This window comes from Sphaerodactylus townsendi, linkage group LG01 (genome assembly GCF_021028975.2).
Source record: "Sphaerodactylus townsendi isolate TG3544 linkage group LG01, MPM_Stown_v2.3, whole genome shotgun sequence".
NCBI lineage: Eukaryota > Metazoa > Chordata > Lepidosauria > Squamata > Sphaerodactylidae > Sphaerodactylus > Sphaerodactylus townsendi.
In genome coordinates, this window is record NC_059425.1 from 154,183,037 (window position 1) to 154,207,640 (window position 24,604).

The following is a 24,604-nucleotide window of genomic DNA, read 5'->3' on the forward strand; positions in this document are numbered from 1 at the left end:
CAGGGGGCCCCCATGGGCAGCCGCTGTGATGCTGGAATCCACCCCCAAACAGCATCACTTTCAATGGTGTTTAAACTAGGGGCCCAGCTAGCAGCACCAAAAGTCTCTCTTTAGGAGACTATCCTGATGATGCCACCCAGGTTTGGTGAAGTTTGGTTCAGGGGGTACAAAGTTATGGACCCTCAAAGGTGTACCCCCCATCTCCTATTAGCTCCCATTGGAAACAATGGGGGATGGGGCAGTACATTCAGTTTCAGCCATGTTTGTGGTATTTTAGTAAACATGTCTTTTTTTATCCTCATTAAAGGAATAAAATAAGCTAAGCATAAAATGTATGACATAAATATGCGCAATATATATTAAAACACTCATTTTTCATGAGTTTCTTGGGCATGTTGGCCATCTATTGAAACATGTCCTGCTTTCTTCACTTTTTTATAAGAGAAGTTTGATAGGAATTCCATAGGTAGAACCGTAGGCAGAAGAAAAAGCAGGGTATCTGTGCACAAAGAACCATTGCTTTCCTTGTAGATACACAGAATCTGAAACAGTGTGCAGCAGTGTTTTAAATTATAGACTATTTGTTCTATGAAACAAAAAAAAATCTGTTGCTGAGGCCATTGTTTCTTCTGAGTTACCTCATCCTCCATTTCTTCTAGACAGGGTTCTGGAGCCATTATAGCGGTCAGAAGGTTGAATAGAGGTACTTTGTGTAGCTTAGTGATTCCATGTTCCCTTCTGGGAACATGGTATGTATGGATCCCTCCTTTCCCACATTTCCAAAAGCGGAGTACCTTCTGTTTCTTTTCCCGAGATACCACTGGTTTCTGCTGCTTGAAGCAAGGACAGCATTCTACTGTTTGTGTGATTAGAGGAAGAAGAGGAATGGGCGTTTCAGTTGTAAATCTGAGCACTGACAGGTCTTTTCACTGATGGGGTTTTAATTCTGTTGTATATTTTCATTGATTGTTTTATTTCTCTGCCCCAAGCCTGACTTCAGTTGAGAAAGGGTGGGGTACAAATTTAAACCTCATTCCCCTACCACCTCAAAGATGGACAAAACAAATACCCAACTACACAAAACACTCCACACTGTGCCAGAGAAACACATCTCATGTGACATGCTCCTGAAGATGCCAGCGTTAGATGTGAGTGAAATGTTAGGAGCTAAGAGTACCAGGCGACAGCCACGCAGCCCAGAAAAGCCACAATAGCCAGTTGATTCAAGCCATGAACGTCTTCAACAATACATTGACTACATATTCCTTTTTTTTAAGAGCAAGGATCCATTTCTTCATGATGAAGTTTCATCCTCTGTTTCACAAATTGCAACAAAGGTATGGATTAATTTTTAGATGTTTTGTGCAATATCTATTCTGGATATCTCTAGCATACTATACTTCTGTTCATTAAAGACTGAAAACAACATGATTTTATTCTCATTGATACCACTTAGTTATCTTGCAGTTACAACTGCATGATTTTGCGCTTTGTGCTTAACACATTCATGTAGTTTTAATATATGTGAGATGTTTGCTAATGGTCTTTCAATTGAGAATGTATGGGCAGATTAAATTTCTATTCATCATTATGGCTACACTGTAGTTGACTTTGGGAGTTCAGAATTTTTTTTCCTTTTTAAATAATAGGCACATGGGACCAGTTGAGATCAAGATTTCAACAATGGAGGGGGGTGGAGGGTGTTTAGGGTTTAACCTTTCCTTTTGGGATATTTTCCTGGCCTGAAATGGTCTACAGAGCTTTTGTTTGCCCCATGAGAAGAACTTACAGAAAACATATAGTGTCTCCATATTTGCTCCAGTAGGCTTTTTCAGGTTGGGGAAAAGATATAAGGTGGAAGGGTTAAGTCCTTTCTCCTCCCCTTCCCCCCTTGAGATTCCCATCTGAACTGGGTCCTTGTGTGCCTGTTATTTGTGTTTGTTAAGTGCTGTCAAGTTGCTTTCAACTCATGGTGTGACCCTATGAATTAATGACCTCCAAAATATCTTATTGTTAACAGCCTTGCTCAGGTCTTGCAAACTGAGGACCATGGCTTCCTAGAGTCAATCAATTTCATGTTGGGTGTTCCTCTTTTTCCAACTTCCTTTCATGTTTCCTAGCATTATTGTCTTTTCCAGTGGTCTTCTTATAATTTGCCCAAAGTACAACATTCTCAGTTTAGTCATTTTGGATTCTAGGGTAGGTTCAGGCTTGATTTGATCTAGAACTCACTGATTTGTCTTTTTGGTGGCCTGCAAATTCTTCTCCAACACCACATTTCAAAGGAATCAACTTTCTTCCTGTCAGCTTTCTCCATTGCACACTTTCATATCCATACATACCATGTTTCCCTGAAAATAAGATCTACCCTGAAAATAAGCCCTATCATGATTTTTCAGGCTTTAAAAAAATAGTTTATTTAAGCTTATTAAATAAAAAATAATAGACATAAACAAAATGTTGAGTATAGTAGAATACAAAAGAATATCATTCGTTCATGTGTTGAATAGTTTCTTTGTGTTCTAAATATATGTAAATTTAACAACTTTACATACCATATCTAAAAGAGAGAAAGAAAAGTAAAGAGAAAAAGGAAAGAATAGAAAAAGAAAAAGAGAAGAAAATTATGAGAGAGAAATAAGGGTAGAAATCAATATGTAGATTACATCTTAGGAGAGAAAGGGAGTAAGTAAAGAGAGAAAGGAGAAACAGATCCAAGATTTTTCAGGCTTTTTGGAGGAGGCTTAAAATATAAGACCTACTCCAAAAATAAGCCCTACCGATAGTTACAGATCAGGATGGTGTGATCCAGCAGGGTGCTCCCTGCCAATGAGGATGCAGCTTGCATCACATGTGTCAGGGAAGCAACAGGGCTGCCGAGAGCCCGCCTTAATGAATTGTGAAGGTACCGTATTTCCCCTAAAATAAGCCCTACCCCGAAAATAAACCCTAATGCATCTTTTGGTGCGAAAATTAATATAAGACCCTGTCTTATTTTCGGGGAAACACGGTAGCAATGGGGAATACTATGGTATGGATAATCTTGATCTTGGTCTCCAGAGACACATCCTTACAACTGAAGAATCTTCCTCAGCTCCTTCATGGCTGCCTGTTCCAGTCTCTATCTCTTTCTGATTTCTTGGTTGCAGTCTCCCTTTTGGTTAATGATGGAGCCAAGGAATAGAAAACCTTGAACAATTTCAGTTTCCTCACTGTTAACCTTAAAGTTGAGTAGTTCCCCAATTGTCATTACTTTTGTCTTTGTGCCTATTATTTAAAGGGGGAAAAATAAGATCTCCTGACATGGAATTTCCAGCATTATGTGTGATTTGGCTCTAACGATCTTGAGTGTAATGCCAGTCTTTGTACTGAAAAAAAGCATTACTGTGGGCAAATTTATATATTGTTATATGGCTAATAAGTTGATTCTTAAAACTTTTTCCCCCTGCGTATTACTATTTTGGAGAGAAAACAACAATAGAGGTATATCACCACAACTTTACTATGGTATTATTAGAGAAATAGTTTTTGCTATAAAAAGCAGACATACTAATGCAAATATTTAGCAGCATAAGTCAGTGTTGTTTAATAATTCACACTATAAAACTAAATTTCATTTGCATGTACAAGGCAGAATTTTTCTAAAATTCAGATCCTTAACCTTACAGTGCAAATAATGTTTCTTAAGTTTTATTTTCATTTTATAGAAGTTTGCAATATTAGAATGGGTAAATTACTGTACACCCTTGCTCTTCAGTCATAAATTATCAGGTGGCCTATTTCTATAGTCTTAATTGGAACATTTGCTACGCCAAAGTACCAAAATAATTAACACCCGAGTGGGATTGCATAACAAGGTACTTATGACAATACAACTTTATTCAGTGTCTAATTTTATGAGCATAACTGCCATTTTCCATTTCTATGTTTATTCTAAGGGTCACTTTCTAGTGTTTCCTTCTATCAAGTGGCCACTTTGAATTCCACTCCAGGATGTAGCGTACACCGTTTGCATGCCTCCAGAGTCTGTCTGAGAGTCTATTTCCCCAACAGTTCTCATTGTCTCCTCTCTGCAACTGCTTTTTAAGTTGTAAGCAAGGTGTTTTTTAAAAAATAGGCTTAGGAATTCACCCTGAAAGCCACCAAAAGGTCAAAGAATGTCTCCCATTCATTCCCACTTCCTGTCACCATTGCACAGATACTTTTAGAACGGAATCAGCCATGTTATTCCCAGGCATTCTTGTTTTAATGCATGGTTTCTGCTTTTGTTCAGTAGTATGAGTTAGGCTGTTTAGGATGTTTGTATTCAATTGTTATTCTGAAATGCTGCCAGTTTTTTCCCGGATGAAGACCAGACAAGGAAAATAATATTTTACCAGTTCATTATTTGGGGAAATAACTTCAGGAGAAAATAAAGTGATTTCCAACAATCTTAAAAGGAGCATATTGTCAAGGATTTTTTTTTACTGTTGAAGCTCCTTTATCCTTTATTTGTCAGTTATAAAGGCCGTTTCTGCACGGCCAGGAGGCGCCCCCACGCCGGCAGGAGTTCTGCCGGCGTGGGGGCGGGAGCCTGCTCGCACGCAAGCGTGCGAGCAGGCGAAGGGGAGGCCGGCAGGCGGCTCCGCACGGAGCCGCCTCTGCGCCCTCCGCAGTGTCCCGCACCTCACGGCTTCTCGACGCCTGCTGGGCGTCAGAGCCCCGACGCTGCCCTCCGGACTTGGAGGTCGGAGGGACAGGGTTGGGCTATGGCTGCTAATGCAGGCTATCGCAGGAGGACACCGTGGAGTGGGCTGAGATCGGAGACAGCGTTTTCAGGCGGGCGCTTCACGCAGTGCCGCCGGAAGACGCCTTCCCAACAACAACCCTTTAAAGGGTTTGTTTAGCGACGCGTTTGACGCCTGAGGAGGGAAGAAGATCAGGTGCCGCTGCTGCGTTGCAGCGGCGGCTTCTATCTGGCGCGCCTGGGGGCCTTTTGCCTCCCAGGCCGTCATAAATGGGCCGTGCGGAAACGGCCAAAGACATGTTCTAAGAATGATTCTGCCAGAAATTATGTGTGTCACTGTGGAAATTGCATTCAGTGTACGAATCCCAATGGCCAAGAATATACCCTCTTCCATATGCAAGATGCATAGTCTCCACATAACAATACAGGGCACATAGCTATTGGATATTAGTTAAATCATGGTATAGTTTTCTGGCCTATATAATTTGTTTTTTGTAGCAGACGGCTTTTAAACCATGGGAAAATGCTGCCTGTGTGACTCAAGCGGATTCCGCATGGGCCAAAAACAGCTGTGTGAAAACGGTGTGAAAACAGTGTAAACCCTTTTACACTGTTTTAAACCATTTTACATTGTTTTCACCCCGCTGTTTTTGGCCCATGCGGAATCCCCCTCAAAATTCACTACTCCGTGACTAGGATTGCCAACCAACAGGTGGGAGCTAGAGATCTCCTTGAATTACAACTGACCTCTGCACTACAGACATCACTCTGTCTGTCTTGTCTTGTCTGTCTGTCTGTCTGTCTGTCAACATTGAGAAAATTAGTGCTTTGGAAGGTAGACTTCAGGGCATTATACCACAGATCCCCCTCTCCCCAAACTCCATCCTCAAATCTCCAGATATTTCTAAACCCAGAGATGGCAACTCTATACATGACACGTGCCCTGGAATGTATAGTCATACTTTAAAGCTGAGCGTAGTATATGTCCTTATGAAACTGGGTTCCACCAAATAGTTTCTTGTTCTATCAAACGTTGGTTCAGGTTTTAAGGTCTACTTGAAAATAATAAGACTGGAATTTACCTGTGCTGTGTACTTGCAATGTAGCCAAGCCCTGACCTTTTGAAACTGAGATAAGGGACCAGGTGGTGGGAATGAAACCTGATCTCAGTCTTGACTCCCTGTGTCACCAAGGCCACAGAACCACTGCATCACATTCCAGTTAATTAAACTGATGAAATTATTGCTGTGTCATTGTGAGAAGGGAGGGTTGATGGCTATAGAATAGTTCATCCCACCCAGCACAAAAAAGACATCTGTGGGATGTCTTAAAAAGAGGCAACTGCCTCTTTTCACTCTGCACACTCAAAATAAATGTCATCTTAAAAAGAGGCGGCTTCTGGTGTGCTTTCTAGACAGCAAAGGTGTCAGAAGGTAAAATAAGCTGTTTCCCGCCTGACCATTTTGCTGTCTGGTCCTTTTCATCCTCTGCTTGTGCCTGACATTTTGTTGCAACTGAAGGGATTCTCCCTGCCACAATTTGCTGAAGGTTGCCCCAGAACGTTTGCTTCAGGCTGTGATCCTGGGTACCTTTTTAGCCCAAAAAGTACATAGTTGCAGTCAGCTGGTCCTCCGATTCTGGCAATATACAGTTTTCTTATTTTTTTTTCAAGGAGCTATCTTCATGGCTATGCAGACACACGTGAGAGAATCTTAGCTGCTTGGGAGACAGGTCTGTTACCCATTGAAAAGCACTGGGTTGACCTGCCCTCTGTGGACCAACTGCACAGGAAAATTAAGTTAGAGGAGAGGTCAACCCAATGTTTTTCAATGGGCGGTGGACCCATCTTCCAAGCAGCTAAGATTATCTTCTGCGTAGCTACAAAGAGTCTCCTTTGGAGGTTTTTAAACAGAGGCAAGATGATCATATGTCAGGAGTGCTTTGCTTGTGTGTTCCTGCATGGCAGGGGGTTGGACTTGATGGCCCTTGTGGTTTCTTCCAACTCTATGATTCTATGAAGATAGCTCCCCACAGGTTTTTAAAAAACAAGAAAATTATATATTGTCAGAATCCGCAGGACCAGCTGAATACAACTGTGTGCTTCTCAAGCTGAAAAGGTGCCCAGGATTGGAAGCTACATAGCAAATGTCCTGGGGCTACCTTCAGCAACTTGTGGCAGGGAGAGTCCCTTCAGCTGCCCACAAAATGTCAGGTGCAAGCTGAAGGTGAAACTGACCTGAGAACAAAACAGTCGGTCGAGAAACATAAGTCGCGTCCTGAGCTCTGCATTTCGCACAGCCAGGCAAGAGACATCTTGCAGATGGTTTGTGGGGCAGGGAGTGCACTCTGAAGTGTATTTTAAAAAGACATCTTATTTCAACTATGCAGAATGGACCAATAAATCCTACTTCATTATCTCGCTTTGAGTTTTTATTACCTGGTTAGTAACTGAGTTGTATGGTTATCTTAGATCACCAGACATGGATTTGGTTGATCATTGGGCCTTGGCCACCTAAAATCCTCTGCCCATAAAGTTAGGATATTCAACTTAAACAAAGTGTGCTTCAGGATTTTTTTGCTATGGTTCCTTCAACCATCATTTGGACCTTGACAAATGTGTTCTTGGTGCCTAATACTATGTCTCCCTGACACCTTAGGACTTTGCTTTGTATAGAGTAGCTGAAACTGAAGGATTTACACCTGGAATGGTAATATCTTGCTTCTTGAATTTTGAATCAGGTGTCTTCAATCTAGTCCAGTCCGACCTGGTTAATTGTTTTATGACACTCACTCTGCAAGTGGTCTACCTTGCATGGGTGACTTTCTTAATTGTAATCCCAGGAAAGTTGGAAACTTGCTCCGCTGGCTGTTTAGGTAGACAAAAGTGCTGGTGGCAGCTAGCAAAGTTGGGGTTTGTGGATTCAGACCTCAAGGTTTTGTTCTGATCCTCCCTTTAAAAATGATGCCCCGGGATTAGGCTGTCATTGCAGTCCGGTCCCTAAAAGACAGTGTAATAAATTTAGAAACTTTGGTGCAAGAAATGACCAGTCAGTTTGAATCTCATGCTGGGCATTTATTGGTATCCGAAACTGGCCCTTTCTGCACAAACCATTTAAAACATTTGGGAAACATTTTAAAAAGAATCATTTTGGCTTTTTTGTCTACATAGCATGAAAAATAAAGCATTTCAGGGGGGAACGGTTCTTTTGTCCACCATTCAGTTTGATTCTCTACGCTGCCCACCATTTTCTGATTCTTTCCTTCAGACATTTCCTCTACCGGCATCACAGCTGGGTGCCAGTTCAGTGATGGAAATACACAAATGCCTGCCAATTACAGAAACATGTCACTTCCCCCTTTTTAAATAAAAAAGTATCTCCAAAGCTTTGATTGTTTGATATGAGAATTAGTATGTTGCTGTAATCGGCAGGCACAACCGAGTTTGTTCGTGTACTTTAATAATTAGAATGGCGCCCAGCCACGATGCCAGTCTGTGGAAAAGAATCAGAGAATGGTGGGCGGCATGCAGAATAAGTCTTGAGGTGGCAGAAAATGGTGGGCACAAGTGACAGACAAAATGAAAGTGAGAACTTTACATTCAGTGGGAAAAATAAAACCTCTCCTGCTCTCTACGCAGCAAGCTGGAAATGTTTTTAAACTGGCTTCAAGAAAAAGTCTCTAATTTAGCATTTTCAGAATAACCTGTTTTGTGCACAAATAGAATATTTCCCAAAAGTTTTGGGTAAAAAAAACTCCTCCCTAAAAAGCTTCCCCCCCCCTTCATGAAAATGTTTTATTTGTGGTGTGTGTAATGGGTCACTGAGAAACCCAATAATCTAGCAGTTCATCCTTCAGGAACACCTCACTGAACTTAATTCTATCAGAATGTGTTCTGAGGCCCTGTAAGCATTGAAAAGCAGGGAATATTGGGGCATTTTTCACCCACTGGCTAGCTGTTACCTTTTTGTCAATGAAACAGGGTGCTGACAGAAAACAGATCTTGGTTACAGACCTCCTCACAATTTCTCTCCTCAGACCTCCTCACAATTTATCAGGGATTAATATGCAAGCTTGTTTTTCTACCTTGGCATTACTCCCCCCCCCCCCAAAAGTTTTACAGAATAGCCTTACTAGTTTTTCAACATCCTCCTTCCTGTGCTCTGCTTCATGTAACCTTTGACACTGAAGGAATGTAGCACCTTGTTGTGAACCAGAGGTTGCTAGCAAAAAAAAGAAAAGAAGAAGAAGCTTGGATTAGTTAGTCATTGTCCATAAGCTGATGCTCTTCATACTGTTCTTCTAATGAAATTAGAAGCAATGTGGATTTCCTCAGATTGTACAAAGCAACGTGGATTTCCTCAGAAACTATCTGGCTTCTAGGGTGACACTCACTAGGGAAAGAAGACCGTCCACTTATACGGTCAACTTCTGGGGGCAGTGTTATGGTAGGAACTCCTGTGGTAAGATGTGCTTCATTGAGGATAAAAGGAATGGCATGAGGGGAAGGAATTTACTAGTAACGAGTAGTAATCTACCAGGTAAAACTGTTACAATAATATAATCGTTTTGAATTCAAGAAAAAAAATAGGTGCTTTTGCAGTATCTGTGAATCGTTTATCCTAAGTATGCGGGTAAAGACGCTTGTATTCAGGAACAGAATTTGAATTGTGGATTAATGATCTGTCCTTAGTAGTAATATTGCTTTTTCATATTTCTTCCAAGCTTTACTTTCAAGAGTTTTCCATAAAGTGCTGTCTCTTATTTCATCTCTACTAAAAGGCATATTTGTAAGACATATTGATTTGACATGAATTTGTTAGTTGGAATGCCCTTTTCTTTTAGGAGCAGGAAAATCTGTACATTTTTCATCCGTCCAGTTAAAATGGGCGGCAGGACAAGCCCTTGACCAAGAGGCACAAAGCAGCTGAGATGTGGGAGCTGCTGGTTCTGCTCACTCAGCCATAGACAGGCAGCTGTCTTGTTGGACCATCAGTGTGCATAATAGAGGTGGGATGGTGGGAGCTGATTCCCAATCAAATAATGCGTGGTGATACCATTTTAAAAATACATTAGGGCTAGCTACAATTCTGGGTAAAAGCAGGAGTCCTCCGCTTGTCTTAATAAATAACTGCAGATTTGAAGGATAGACAAATAAAAACTGAAACAATGATTTGTTTGTTTATTTATTTGGAAAATATTTTTCTATAAATATTCTCATCCTTTACTTAAGATTGAGGTACATAGTTCTAAGACACAATATTCTACAGGTAGAAAGTCTGTAAAAAGTCTTTGGGTTCAGTGCCATGTGGTAAGTTTTGTGGTACACAAGGAGATTATTGAGATAATTGAGGCAAGATCAATATATTAATCACTAAGCTTTATTTATTTACAGGTTGGTTTAAAGGAACAGATTAGCAGCATAGACCTCCAGGTAGACAAAGAAGAAACCTGGCTGAAGCACACAAATTTAAATTAGTTATCACTTCAGAGAGTAGGTTTTTTTCCCCCTATATTGCTTTTCTATAGTTTTCTTATAATGCTTTCAAGCACAAACAGGTTTTTGCTGACTAGTCACTAGATCAGCTAGACACCCACCCATACCAGTCTGCCCTTTCCCTAGAGTCCAACTGAAATTGCCAGAGACAGGCTTAACAATTGGGTGCTCTGTTCTCTCCCAGAAATAGATCTAAATCACTGTGCCACACTACAAGGCAGAGCTACCCTTCACTCCATCTGCTTTTTTTCTTCAGTCAGACCTGAGCTGTCCCTGCTCTTTCCTTGAGGCAGAACTCTTCTCCTGTGTTCCCTCCAACATCTCATCCCCCTTTCTGAAAGTGAGTGGATGCTGGAGTAGCGCTCACATCATGGGCTCTTCCGAATGACTGTTTTCCCCTTCAGTGGCAGAACAGCCTGTTCTATCACAGTATGTGATTTATCATTAGTGAAATGATCATGTTTTTAATATAAGTTTTGAATTACTTATTTTCTGCATTAAATACGATGAGCACTGAAAGCAAGGTGCTCTGTCCAATCAGTGACGTAGTAAAAAAGAAGTAACTGCATTTCAGAATATCCAGTGTCATCAATGGGGCTGTGCTCCCTTAAATCCAATTTCTGCTGCTTAATTGCACTGGGGACTTGGCCTAAAATAGGTGAGATTCAACTTTAAATATTTCCAGGCAAGCCATATAAAGGTGTCGGTTACCAGTTATGTAATCTCAGGAGGATGTAAGAACATCAGATTGTGCCATGTTAGAATAATTGCAGACATAGTTTTCCATTGTGTATTCAACTACCGCAAGTGAGACAGCACAGAAACTGTCCCATTATATTCTGTCTTTTCCTCCCGCCCATCAGTTATAACCTGCCAAATATGCAGTTCTGTAAATTTAGGAAGCACCTTTGGACACGGGTATATTGTGTCACAGTGGTTCGTTCTACACAGCCTAAATAAGACATCCTAGGGACACTAAAAAAAGTCATCCTGGGAAGGCACTCCACACAGCTTTCTTCCCAAGACATCCTCAGGACACCTTATTTTAGCTCAAGGCGCCTTTTTTTGGAGAACGCTTCAAAGTGCACCGCTTCCCCCTAAGCCACTCTCCTGCCTGGCTATGCAAAATGAAGAGCTCAGGAGCCATCTTATTTTTCCCACCTGACCATTTTGCTCTCTGGTCAGTTTCACCCTCAGCTTGTGGCTGACTTTTGTGTGCAGCTGAAGGAATTTTCCCTGCCACCATTTGCTGAAGGACCTTTGCTCTGCAGGCTCCAATCCTGGGCACCTTTTTAGCCCAAAAAGTACACAGTTGTACTCAGCTGGTCTTTATTATTTTTTTAAAGAATCCATTGGTTTTAAAACATACATGGCATTCATTTATCATTCTCACTTTTCCAAATGCCCACCGTATGCATTATATTCCTGATTCTTGATGCATGGTGTGATCTTTTCCAAACAAATCCAAACCGTTTCATTTTAGTTGTGCTGTAGTTTCTATGATCTCCTTTTCCCAGCTGACATTTTTTCTCAGAACTGATGGCCTTTTTACTATTTAAGGGCCTGGCAGAATTCCTGAGCTGTGACTTCACTAACACTGTACTAGTAACACAAGTTGATTCAGTATTGTCATCCTGTTCTGTTTTCCTTTAACAATGACATGTAGCTGTTCACCTTCATTACCCTGGCTTCTGTGCAGTCCTACATGGGACTATGCAGGCACAGTCCTGCTGCAAAGATGAAGATTCTAAAGCTTTCTGGAAGAAACTTCTCACAAGGAGTGGCCTCCTCCCATCTGCCCCTCATTATAGTTTTCTCACCCCACTGGGCATTGTAGCAGAGATGGGGAGACAGGAGCTGAAACGTTCTTTATCAAGATTGATCTTTCTTCAGAGCACTGATTGGTAAAATTCTAACAGTGGCTCATTTCAAAAATTTTAATTAGGGGACAAAAATGGCCCAGTTTAGTGTAGCAGCCAAATGCAGGACAGACCCTTCTCCGGATACATTCTGATATCACCTTTCTAGCCCTGCCCACTCTGACTCTTGATCCTCTGGGACCTGTCTAACAGCACCTGTATCCCACTCCTGCAGGTAGAGGACCTCTGTCCAATTTCACAATGTCATGTCACAACACCTAATGGCCTAAAGGTGGGATTTCAGGGCTCTGGCCATTCAGAGTCGCTCAAGTCTTTACTGCAGCCCGTAACCCATCAGCTTGCAGGTCATATAAGTGGAGGAGGTTTATCCTGTGGGCATGCGAACAAAGAATCTGAATAAACACCAGAATCTTGCATGCTGACTGGTGTCTTCTCTTACCTATTACCCCTGAAGGTTTCTGGTTTCATTGTAACATCTGTTATGGTGCACCTACCTGGGATATCAGCATGTGGGCTTAGTAAGTGGCACTGTGCTTTCAAACAGTATGTCTAAAAGATTTCTAAAAGGTTCGTACAACCTCTACTCACCAGTGTCCCCTTCAGTACCCCAGTGGGGTTTATCCTTGGTTTGGTTATCACTATAAACCTTTTAAACTCATGACCACTTGTGACTTGCCATTCCTACATATAAGACAGCATTTCTTGTGGCTATAACATTGGCTTGCAAGATGGGAGAAAAAAGGCTCTGTGGTGTGGCCCTCCTTTCATAAGGCTTCCGCAGACAAAGTGTTACGTAGACCAAGTCTTACATTCTTCCCCAAGGTAGTGTTGGCCTTCCACCCTTCACAGTATTCCACAGTGTGTTTTGCCTACCCCCTCCTTAGAAGTGGAAAGAAGCCTCCATACACCCAGGGTTAGAAGGGACCTACTTTTCTATTTGCAATGGACAAAAGATTTCCAAGCATATTATAGTGGTTAAGAGCAGGTGGACCCTAATCTGGAGAATCGGGTTTGATTCCTCACTCCTTCATGTAAATGGCGAACTTGAATCTGGTCAACCAGGTTTGTTTGCTTACTCCTTTACATGAAGCCTGCTGTATAACCTTGGGACAGTTACAGTTCTCTCAGAACTCTCAGCCCCACCTAGCTCACAAGGTGTCTGTTGTGGGGAGAGGGAAGGAAGCTGTTTGTAAGCTGCTTTGAGACTCCTTACAGTTGAGAAAAGCAGGGTATAAATCCAAACTGCTTTGCTTCCTCTTTGTCATATGTCTCAGTGGCCCCAGTAAGGGTGGAGTGTCTTCATCCCAGACACAGACCTGCCAGGTGATGTGGACTACTAAACATGCATAATGGAGGACTGAGATCCTGTGTCCATTCCCTGTGAAGGCTCATTCTACCCGAGCACATGCTTCTTTGGCAGCTGTTGTATGCAAGGTCTGAAGTTTGCATCCTTCACCTTTATGAAACATTACTCAGTAGACATTGATTCCAGAAAAAAAGCAGCTGTGGGGAAAGCAGCGTTACACAGTTTATTCTGCTGCTTGGCCTACCCTTTCCACCTCAACATCGAGTAAACTGTTGTTCATGGAATGGCCTTCTGTGAAGGCACACATGCCTCCCTCCTTTTCCTCATGTGGGCCTCTTCCCAAGGAGTTCATGCGCAGCTTTTACAGTGGTGAAGGGTGGGTTGAGGGAAGGAGAGCTCTCAGTCTTTGGGTACATGTTGGTTTAGGTGGGAATCAACGTGAGATGAGGGTAGAGGGAGCACTCCTAGCACTGTAGAAAGTGCTTGAAAGCAAAGAAGTTCCATCTGTGTGACTGGTCTGCACAAGAGCAGTCTCTATATGCAACTGCACAGAAGACCATCTGATGAAAAACTGTCATAGGAAAGTGCAAACCTGTTTTTTTCATTTATAAACTAATTAAAAACGAGTAGATCAAAATAGTTGTGCTCTGCAAGTTTTATTCTGCTCTATTTTCCTTTATCATATATTGCAGCAAGTGGAATGGACGTACCTGTGGAGAACATGTGCTGTAATTGCATGGTATTCCCTATTATAGTTTTAATATAATGTGGGATTCTGTTAATCCCTCACTGTTACCTGTTTTACTTGACTGGAATGCAAGATTATTACATATATTGGAATGCATGGTCATCTATTTTACATACATATATTAATTTATTTTTATAGGTTCAGGGAGCAGGTTTTCGGGGCTGGAAGGAAGTAACCTCTATATTCAATAAGGATGATGAACAGCAGTTGCTAAAAGGATGTAAATCTCCAAAATCTAAAGGGTATGTTATGGTGGGAAATGAGAAATGTAATTAATTGTGCACATGACAAAGTTGGAAGAAACATTAAAGCTAGAATCAAAATCACCACGGGAGAAAAGCAAAATCCATTCTAGTTCTGGACAATGAAACAGTTTTTACATTTTAATACTTTGTCACCTGCATGGTGTATTGGTTAGAAGCAGCAGACTCTAACCTGATGAACCAGGTTTGATTCTCCACTCCTCCAATTGAAGCCTGCTGGGTGACTTTGGGCTAATCACAGTTCTCTCAGAAGTCTCTCAGCCCTACCTAGCTCACCGGGTGTCTGTTGTGGGGAGAGGAAGGGAAGCAGTTTGTAAACCCCTTGAAACTCCTTGTGGTTGAGAAAAATGGGATATAAATCCAAACTCTCCTTTTCTTGTTGTTGTTCAGATTTAGAATTGCTGATGGAACTAAGATGGAGCAGGGTTTTAAAAAAGACAACTCAAACAGATCTCTAGCCAGCACATTACAGTCTTCTCCTACCCTTTTGACTGGAAGTTCTACATGGTTTGGTTTCACTTTAAGATAAGCAAAGGTGCATATGGGGAAATATTTATCACCTCCAATAATGCCAGTTTCCAAAAACAGGCAATCTGTACCATTACTTCCTTTCTCAATCACTCAAGTCAAACAACTCTAAAATATTTTGGTTGATTGTTTCAGGTACTCTCTAAAACAGATACACTCTACCAATAGGCAAGACCCCAACCCAACAGTGGGTTGACTACTTTTTAGCTCTGTTGACAGATTCTTCACACCCAATATCCAACAACAATCTCAAATGGCTTAAAGACATCCCAGCTTGGCCTAAGGTTGAGATTGACAAAATAATTCCCTTAATGAAGCTCTTAAAACTCAGTAAGCACAGGGACCAGATGGAATTCCAAATGAAATTAAAATCAGTCCTCAGTAGGGGCTCAGCCCCTGGCTAACCTTTTTACACTGCTAAATTACTCCGGATCTTTTCCAGACAGCAGGCTTAATTCATTTGTTATCCCCATTTTCAAGAAAGGTGCGACTGATCAACCTCAAAATTACCATCCACTAAGTTTCCTTCAGGCAAGCTCTGTGCTAAATTCCTAGAGGGGAAACAGGTTTCCTGGCTGTAAAATAAAAATGGCTTGACACTTAAGCAAATTAGTTTTGTTATGGTAGATCTGCAACTGATTATTGCTTGGTCCTGACTTTGCCAGCCAAAAAATATCTCAACACTGGACAGAAAAGGCTATTTGCACTGTTCTTAGACTTTAAGTGTGAATTTGACATCATACCCAGAGAAGCATTATGATATAAGCTTGCCGAAACAGAAATGGACCCTTATCTACTTATCCTTTTGTGCAATGTGCATTTAGAAACTTCTTGCCAACTCAAGTACTCTTCTAATGTTTAACTGACTCCCAATATTCCAGCAAGTAAAAGAGTCGAGCAAGGCTGTGTTCTAGCCCCACACTTATTCAATCTGTTTGTTAATGATTTATCCTTGCGCTGGGCAAGAAAAGATGGTCATCCCCCCAAAATGGGGAAACAACACATACCTTTACTCCTTTATGCAGATGATGCAGTAATCCTTTCTTGTACTTGTATTGGCCTTAGATACTATCTTCATGCATTCCAAATTATTGCCATCTCAACTCCCTTACCTTTAATGTTGACAGATCTAAAGTGATCGTTTTCTCAAAGAAGTGGAAGTTCAAATGGAAGGTTGAGAATGTAGAACTGAACAAGTTAAAAGTTCCAGGTACCTGGGACTGAATTTTAATTACAGCCTCAGTTGGTCACTTCATACCGGTAGATCCTGAGCTGTTAGCTTAGCTAAATGTACATCATCGGCAGTCTCAAATTTCTACTTCCACTAAGGAAACGTAACTGCTGCAGCAACCATCTTTAATGCGAAAATCATCCCAGAACTCCTATGTGGAATCCCTGTGTGGCTTGTAACAGCACAGCGAAATGTCCACAGGCTCATTTTCTTCCTCATATAACAGGAATGCCTAGATGCTATAATTATTTTACCATTTGTTGCAGAAATCAAACAATCTCCTGTGAAAACCAAAGCCTGGATAATTATCAAATATTGACTGAACATGCTCTTTAATTCTCATCCTTTGAATCTGCTCTCATCAATGTTAGAAGTGCTTACCAATCCAGCTAGCATAGGAAAATTGTTCATATGATTGGATCTGCTGATACTGACCTTGACCTCTTGGTTCAGACTGGCCAACCTAGTCTTTTGAGGACAATAACACAAAGAATTTGTGGTCATGAAATAGCAACAATATTCCCACATGAGCCAAAAATCTGTTCCCCCACCAATTCTTTGGCATCCAGTTTAACCACAATTCTAATTTATCCTACTTATCTGCTCTTGACTTACCTTCCCACCAACTCGCCTTCAGGATGGCTAGATTGAACTCTTTTCCATCATCTGTTCTTTCTGGAAGATTTCTCTGTGTTCCATATTCTAAATTACTTTGCTCTTGTGGGGGAAAATCTCCAGACGTTATCTCTCACATATTTTTAGACTGTCAGCTTTATAATGACCTGCGAGAAAAACTAATCAATCCAGCAATCCAAGCCAAAACTACCCTGAACAAAAAGAAGCAACTCTCTTTCCTTCTGTCAGGTAGAGATCCCATTCTTACCAGCTCTGTTGCCAAAATTTTCTCAGTGATGCTAAAAAATAAAATCTTGTTAAAATTCGAAAAATGGCCAGGCTGCTTAATCACTGTTTTTTTTTCTTTATAACCTACTGATTTGAATGTTTAATAATCTTAACTTATCTTTTGTATGCCAATAAAGGTTTTTGAATCTGTACCATTACCCGTAATCTGACCATCAATGTGTACACAGAGATTTATGGCTTTGTTATCTGTTTTTAAATCATACTATTTTGATTCCTTTTGAATTAGTTCAGTGTGCAATCTCTTTAAATTCTAGCAAGATATGATTAAAAAGTCTGTATTTATGTGTTTATCCTTAAATGTAAAATAGAACCTGCACTGTTGGCACACAGGCTCCCAGCTTCCAGTCATAATTATTAAAAACAATATGACTGAACAACAGTATCAACTAGAGCAAGCAACAGCGCAGTTGGGTTGTCACACGTAGGCGGGCAGATGGAATGATTCATACTTGGCAATGTATGGATCCAGTGGGTTTCCAAAATGATCTGGTGGATTTTTAAAGCGGTGATATGACTGCTCCAGTGAAGCTGTAGCTGTTATCTGAAATGACAGATTATCGGGGACAGTAAACACAGTCACTTACTGGTGCTCTATCCCTACAGCATCAACTGGTTTATTGAGTAAGGGGGTGAAATGAAAAGGGTTAGAAAGACATCTTCCTGCAAATAACTTGAGGTTGCATTCTGCCTCAACCACATATCTGAGGCCAAAGTAGACATGACAGTATCCTCATGGTTACCATGAAGATGGTGATATCATTTAAAGTAAATGAAAAAGGTTCTAAGGGCAGAGGCACTGTTGTCCACCCTTCATGCCTTATCAAGTGCCAAAATGGGTGCCTCCCGTGGCTGTTTTCAGCATTTGGAAAGACTTGAAGGGGAACAAGAGTGTCATGCTGCAGACCTGATCAGGTCTAGTTTGGCCTTGAATCTAAGCCACGTTTCAACCACAAAATAAACTGCTCAGGCCTTTGGAAGAGGATCCATTCTCAGTGAACCTTCACATTACCCAGAATGGATCTTACCTGTTCTCACTCTGTCTGTCTCGTCTCTCATTGTTGGTAACAATCCCTAACCAAACACAGAAGAAACAATGGTAAACTGAAATATGCACACGCTAAAACTGGCCTCACCCTCTTTCATTCCCCAGTTATGACCCTGTTGGGTGATTTATAGTAATAAGGCTTGGCCAGTTATACAAGAACAATGTCAAATGTTTGTCTCCTGGCATTCCTGTCTTGAGTAAATATTTTTTAATCATTTCTGTTGAAACAGGCATTCAAATAACAGCATTTTTTAAAAATCATTCTCTAGAGCAAGTTTAAAATTAAAAGAGGACATGAAGCCAGAAAAGAAACCTGGATTTTGGGACAATTTGGTTATCAAACAGAACATCCAGTCAAGGAAACCAGATGAAATTGAAGGATGGGAACCTCCACAGATTCCTGCCAGTGACCATCTCAGCGATGCAGGAAATACTTTAAGTGACTTTTCATCTTGGTCAGGCTGGGAAGATGAAACCAAAGGCTCCACAAAATACACAAATCTGGCAAGCTCGGCTAATAGTTCCAGGTGGAGTATCAAGTCTGCAGGAAGATTGGTTAGCATTAGGCGACAGAGCAAAGGTAATCTGGCCGATAATTGGGAAGAACTAGAATGATACACAGAATGTGTAATGTTCTATACATTTATGGTAGGTGACATGATTCACGTATGTCTTCAAACCAAAATCAAATCTGCTTAATATTGCACCTTTTTACAGAGCTATTGTTCACTTTACTACAAATGTCCTGGTACTTTGGTTTTTCACACTGAACAAAGCACCTGATTTGTGCCTCTATTTTACTCAGTTGTACTGGCTAGTATCTTGGTTTGTTCTTTGAAATATAGTGAATGTATAACCAGTTGAATATTCAACTGCCTTACGTAAGGACTTCATTAGTTTGAAGTTCTGCATTTTCTAATGTTTGGATATCATAAGTTTGTACTTTGAATGCTGTTCTCGTTATGCAGAGGTGCTAATTTGCATCTCTTGATAGCGGAATATCAGCTTTATACATTGTTTTTCTTAGCCATGAAAGCAGGATTCTCAGGCTAGAGCATCACAAATACTGCATTTTCCAAAATACTGAATCATAAATGAAGTGTGAAAGCTGTACACTCACATGCTTTTATAATTCTGTTAGAAGGTGTTTAGAGATAAGTAGAACCAGGCTTCTACATATTGTGTTGACTAATCTGCCATACAGCTAAAACAAGTTTGTCATTATAGGTTGTCAACAAAGCTGAGGCGGCAATAAAGGTCCTGTTCATCCATTCTCTAGGTGTTGTAAAAACCAACACAAAATAGCTTCCACATGATTCAGCTTCACATTGCAGCAGCAGCAGCAGCAGCAGCAGCAGCAGCAGCAGCATAAACAAGGCTCACTCAGTTTCATAGTCATGTAGATTGCTTGGGTGCCCCCCTTGCCAGCACTATTTCTGCCCAGGGTCTTTGCATGTGTCAATATTGCACTGTGGATCCTGAAGTGGGTTTTCGGCAGCTGCTGCATTGTTTAGTATGAATCAGGCCTGAGCTTCAGAAAATAGTCTATGCAGAAACCTCTTTCCTCAGTTTGGAGGCCTGTTTGTCAACCTTTGTCCTCATTCTTCTTCAGCTACTTGATTTTGTGTTCTTACCTAACACTCAATGATGCTCTCTTAGTGCATTTTCAGGGTTATCCAGGTTAATGTTCAGTCTGTACTGTGTTCAAGGGTAATTTTTAGTCTGAGTGTTGTCATTGTAAGGTTCAGTCTTGCTGGTTGCTGCTAACTTTCTTTTTATTACTAAAAATGAGCTATGCATTAAAGTTCACGTAAAAGATTACAAATGTATTATAAAGGTAAGGTTTATTTGGTTCTAGTTGAACATTTCCATATGCACGTTTTATTTAAAAGTGTCCACTTTGTGTTAGTGACTGAAGGGCACTGTAATGCAGTGTGCCAACCACTGTGAAAGCCATTGCAGAAAAGGATTGTGGTGAAACAATTTGAACAAGTCTTTCTCAATCAGCTGAAGGAAGAACAATATTGCAAACATGTGTGTTGTTTTTGCATCAGTCACAGCCAGCCTATCTGAGATGAAACACAAGGTCATCTTTGTTGTTCAAGAAGTCAAATATTTCATGGACAGAATAACTGAGCATCCATGCTTTTAAGTTCTTATGACTTGGCTGCATGTGCAAACTTCCCTCAAGGTTCAGAGAGTTCACCGGCTAGAGATATTTTGCCACAGAGTGTTCTTCCTTTTCTAAAAGCAATCCAACATGATGGACACCACTGCCTTTCAGAAAAATGGGAGGAAGCAGCAAGTTACCAGAGTAGCAGTGGGAGTGTGGAGGACAGACGCCATGGGTGAGCACCTGACTCAAATGGCTGTTACTTGCCATTTGTGATTTGAAATTGGGGGGGAGGGGGAGATGGACAGACGGACATAAAAGTGCCTTGCTCAAGACTAATCTATCCTGTCAATGTTCAAAATCAGACTTTACATGTAATTTCTTGCTGTTTCTTATGCACACTTGTTGACCTCCTGTCAATGTTTAATCAAAGATGTTCAAAATCTGTTTCCCCTCAACTGACATGAAACCGAAATCTTTACTTGACACTGATGCCGAGCTTTATATACCACTGACCATGTAATCTCATTCAGCAATACAGACATGCAAACTCAAATCAAGATCCGCTTCCACCAGTTTGCAGTTTTTACGTGAAATGAACTATTTTGTAACTATGCAGAGTGTTTCCATTTTGTAGATGTTCTGACAGTTTAATTGCCCAATTTGCAGGAAGACTTTACAGCACTAATGCATGAAAGAGCAAGGGTTTCCTCCATCCCTAAGATATAGTTGTGTGCCCTCTCCTCAGTAGACAGACATAGCCCTCCCCACACACAGCTGGACAGCCTCTTGCAGCAGTATAAATATTCTCCCCTGCCTTGGAACATGGCATGATCCTTCCTCTTGGCTGTTTATGTTGCTTATGCTGCCCGTTTTAGGATACAATCACAGGATTCTGGCACAAGTCCAGCACCACCAGATAATACTTCTTTAACAATGAACCCTGTCCCTCTCCATGCTTCAGTAGCCCTGCAGCTTGGACTTTTGGTCCGTCTCTTCAGGCTTATTTCTCCAGAGGGAGATATTTGAAACCATTGAAATCTTGCTGTTTTGAAGAACGGATCCTTCGAATACAAAACAGCCTTGCTTGGTGTGACAGAACTCAGCCATTTGTTGGGTTGATGGAGTTTTTGAAGTAACATCGCGAAAAGCATAAATTTACATTAGGCAAATTTTTTAAAAAATGAATTGGAAGCACGATCCGGTCAAAGTTAATTGTATTTTAAGTTTCATGGAGTTCAGTGAGAGAGTTAAATGCCCACATGGTACTCTCTCAGTGAAATCACTCATATTTAACTTTGGGTAAATCAGCCTGGATTTTGCTGCTGGTATTGTTGCAGATGTAACGGCAGAAAATAGGCATTTTCCTTGTTCATAGATGCCTCGACTGTACAGTATATGGAAGGCCTTCACAAAAGAGGAGCAATGGTGTTGGCCTGGAACCCTGACAGATAACAGGAGTGATAAGAGGGACAGAGTCTGGAGCACGTGAGAGCTCATGTATACTGTGACATATAAAGGATACGCCTTGCACATTTTACTGTCAAGTGTTTGTGTTCCACCATGGGGACGTTTGTTATGCGCAATTGAACTAAATGTAAAATTAATGTTCACACATTTGTATTATGTTTGGATATTCAATGAAGGATACGCAAAGGCATATCTACTAAAAATAGTGCCCAGCATACGAGCTGCATGGCCTGCCCTTGGACTCCACGTGGAGAGGGGGGGGGGGGGACAGAGTTGAAGGCTGGGCTTGGCCAGGTTCAGCTTTAAGCTGCAGGCATCACCTCCAATGTCTGCAGTTTAAAGCTGGACCTGGCCAGGTCAACCCAGCCTTAAACTGTAGGCTCTGGCCTGGCCAGGTCCATCTTTATACTGCTAGATCTGCCTCTGAAGTTCTGAAGTCAAGTGGACTTCAGAGGCGTAGCCAGGGGTATAAAGCTGGACCCAGCCACACCGACCCTGCGGTTCAAGGCTGGCCTCTGCCTGGCTGGGTCTAGCTTTAAACTGCAAGCTTCAGAGCCTGCAGCTCAAAGCTGGACCCAGCCAAGCCCAGCCTTAAACTGTGCATCCCACCCCCATGGGGACGCAGTTTGACAGTGAGCCCTCTCTCCTTCGCCCTCTTTTCTGTGCCCTTTCTGTAATGGGGGTGGGATGGGGGACTGCTGCCTATCTGGCCCATCTGTTTGCACCTGGCACTGCCATGGCAGGGCAGGCAGAGGGATCCATGGAGGAGGCAGCAGCAAGGGCAGATCTTGAATGGATCTATCGGGGGGTAGGACTCTGGGCTTCCTGGCACCCCCCTCAAGGAGCGCCCAGCGCATCTGCCCTGCATCCCTTAAATACGTCCCTTAGGAGAGAGATAAAGCTGATTTTTTTTGGAAGACAAAGACAGAACCCCTATCTGAATTCTGTGTGTTAGCTAAGCTGCAGTAGCGCAGGGAAATGACTGTCACTGCTAAATGGCACCCTCATGCCTGAGAAGCATTGCTGGTTTCACAGAAGACAACTATTCCCTGCTTTACTTTTGGTTATATTTGCTTATAGCCACTGCAAGTCCTGGGGGACCTAGCCCTGGCCTTTCTCCATCCATAAAACAGCACGTAATGGCCCGGAACAAGAAATAGTTCTGCACAGGATTCAGTGAACATACACTGTCACACAGCATTGATTTCTGTGAAAGACAGCTATGTATGGGTTGAACTCTCCCACTGAAATCAGTAGAACTTACGTGTCCTTAACTTTGGCTAGAGCAGCCCATGTTTTTCCTAAAGCATAATTGTTTAATTTTAAAAGCAGTAATTATATTTGAAATAATTTATTGTTGTTCTTTGGTAGAATAATTTGTTTGAAATGAGAGTATCTTCTTTTGTAGTGTTTTATTTGTTGGTAATTTAAAAAGAAATTCTGCCTGTTCGTTTAAAATATCACTACCTAGTCATATGTGGGACTTCCCATGAATGGTAAATGCCGTTGCTTGTTTGCTTTTAATTATTTGATTTGTATGTCCACGGGTTTTAAAGAAGATTCTAAGATTGCACATATGTGATGATTCCAGTGTTGTCTTTTCACTGTGCATAGGCACAATTTTTGGCTTTAACTCAGTGACATTGAAATGCTTTATGGGACTATAACCAGTCACAATGTTCACTCGGTTCCTCTTCTCTGGTATTTTGTTAGCAACACTTCAAAAATATAGTATTTTCACACCAGAATAAAAATTACTAGTTGAAACCAAAGAACTGAATTTCTTTATTTAATTACTATTCTTTAAAGTCTTGTATATACTGAGAGTGTAGTTGGGCCTATATCTTAAAGGCCTTGAATATTCCTCTGATGATCACACCCCTCTAAATAACATGGGCGAACTTTGCTGGATGTCATTGCAGTGTAAATGACATTCCATTCTAAGAGAATAATTTGCTTGGCCCTGGCCTGGAATATCCACATAACATTAAATGATCTGGATGCATCACAGGTGCTGCAGCCATTGAATTATGCTTTGATTAGATAACTGCCTGCTCAAGAACAATAGAGAGGCCTGTGATTTACACCAAAGGTTTTCAATTATATCTTGTTAGTGTTTTTGACATTTAGTGATATCAGAACTTTCCCCCAGAAACACATGAACCTAGCCAACTCTCTCCCTCAACTTTACCCTCTTTATGCCAGCACCCTGTCCTATGTGGCTTTTGTCCACAGCTTCTTACAAGGTCAGAAGGGATCCCCTTTCTGTCTTTATCACTAGTGGGAAATCCAGTTGGCACTAACTCATTTGCATGCAAGTAAGCAGGAAGTTGGACAATTGTCCCTCTGGTTTTACTATTTTAAAAACATTAAAAGAAAATATAAAACATGTCCTCACGCTGAAAGATTTGCATAATATCTGTATGCTGACATCAGTCTCTGTATAAGAAGGACAGACTGATAGCCATCAGTGAACTTTACTTCCTTTTTGGTTTCTTTGTTTTTCAGCACAACGCACCAGCTATTGAATGGCTTATAATACAACCAGCTACATCAATTTTTTAACATACCTATCAAACATAGCTATGTTTACATAGCTGTGAAAAACAAACAGGAAAAAATGCAGATAGGTGTGCTGGTCTAATAATAATAAAAAATCCAAAAGCATAAGCATAAGCATTTTATTGTCATTGTGCACGCACAACGAAATTTACAGCAGCATTCCTTGATGCACACAAATTCAGACTCATACATCATCCTCACTTTCCCCTTCCTCCACCCATCCCTACACAGCCCCAAATACATCAATATGAAGCAGCGGAGTTTAGCATAGCCACAGCTCTAGAGTAGAAGCTGTCTCTAAGCCTCTTTGTCCT

At 41.2% G+C, this 24,604-nt stretch overlaps 1 protein-coding gene across 3 annotated transcripts in view; it reads left to right on the forward strand.

The window, feature by feature from the left end:
- Nucleotides 1-19,966, forward strand: part of LOC125433260 (testis development related protein) — a 42,238-nt gene extending 22,272 nt beyond the window's left edge. For 2 of the 3 annotated variants that reach the window (XM_048497772.1, XM_048497764.1), the window contains exons 3-5: nt 1,278-1,337; nt 14,293-14,396; nt 18,415-19,966. In XM_048497772.1, the coding sequence (XP_048353729.1) occupies nt 1,278-1,337; nt 14,293-14,396; nt 18,415-18,760 (510 nt within the window). In that variant the 3' untranslated portion in view covers nt 18,761-19,966. The remainder of the gene's footprint in view (nt 1-1,277; nt 1,338-14,292; nt 14,397-18,414) is intronic. The other variant, XM_048497780.1, reaches the window with a different exon arrangement.
- The last annotated feature ends 4,638 nt before the right edge of the window (nt 19,967-24,604 follow it).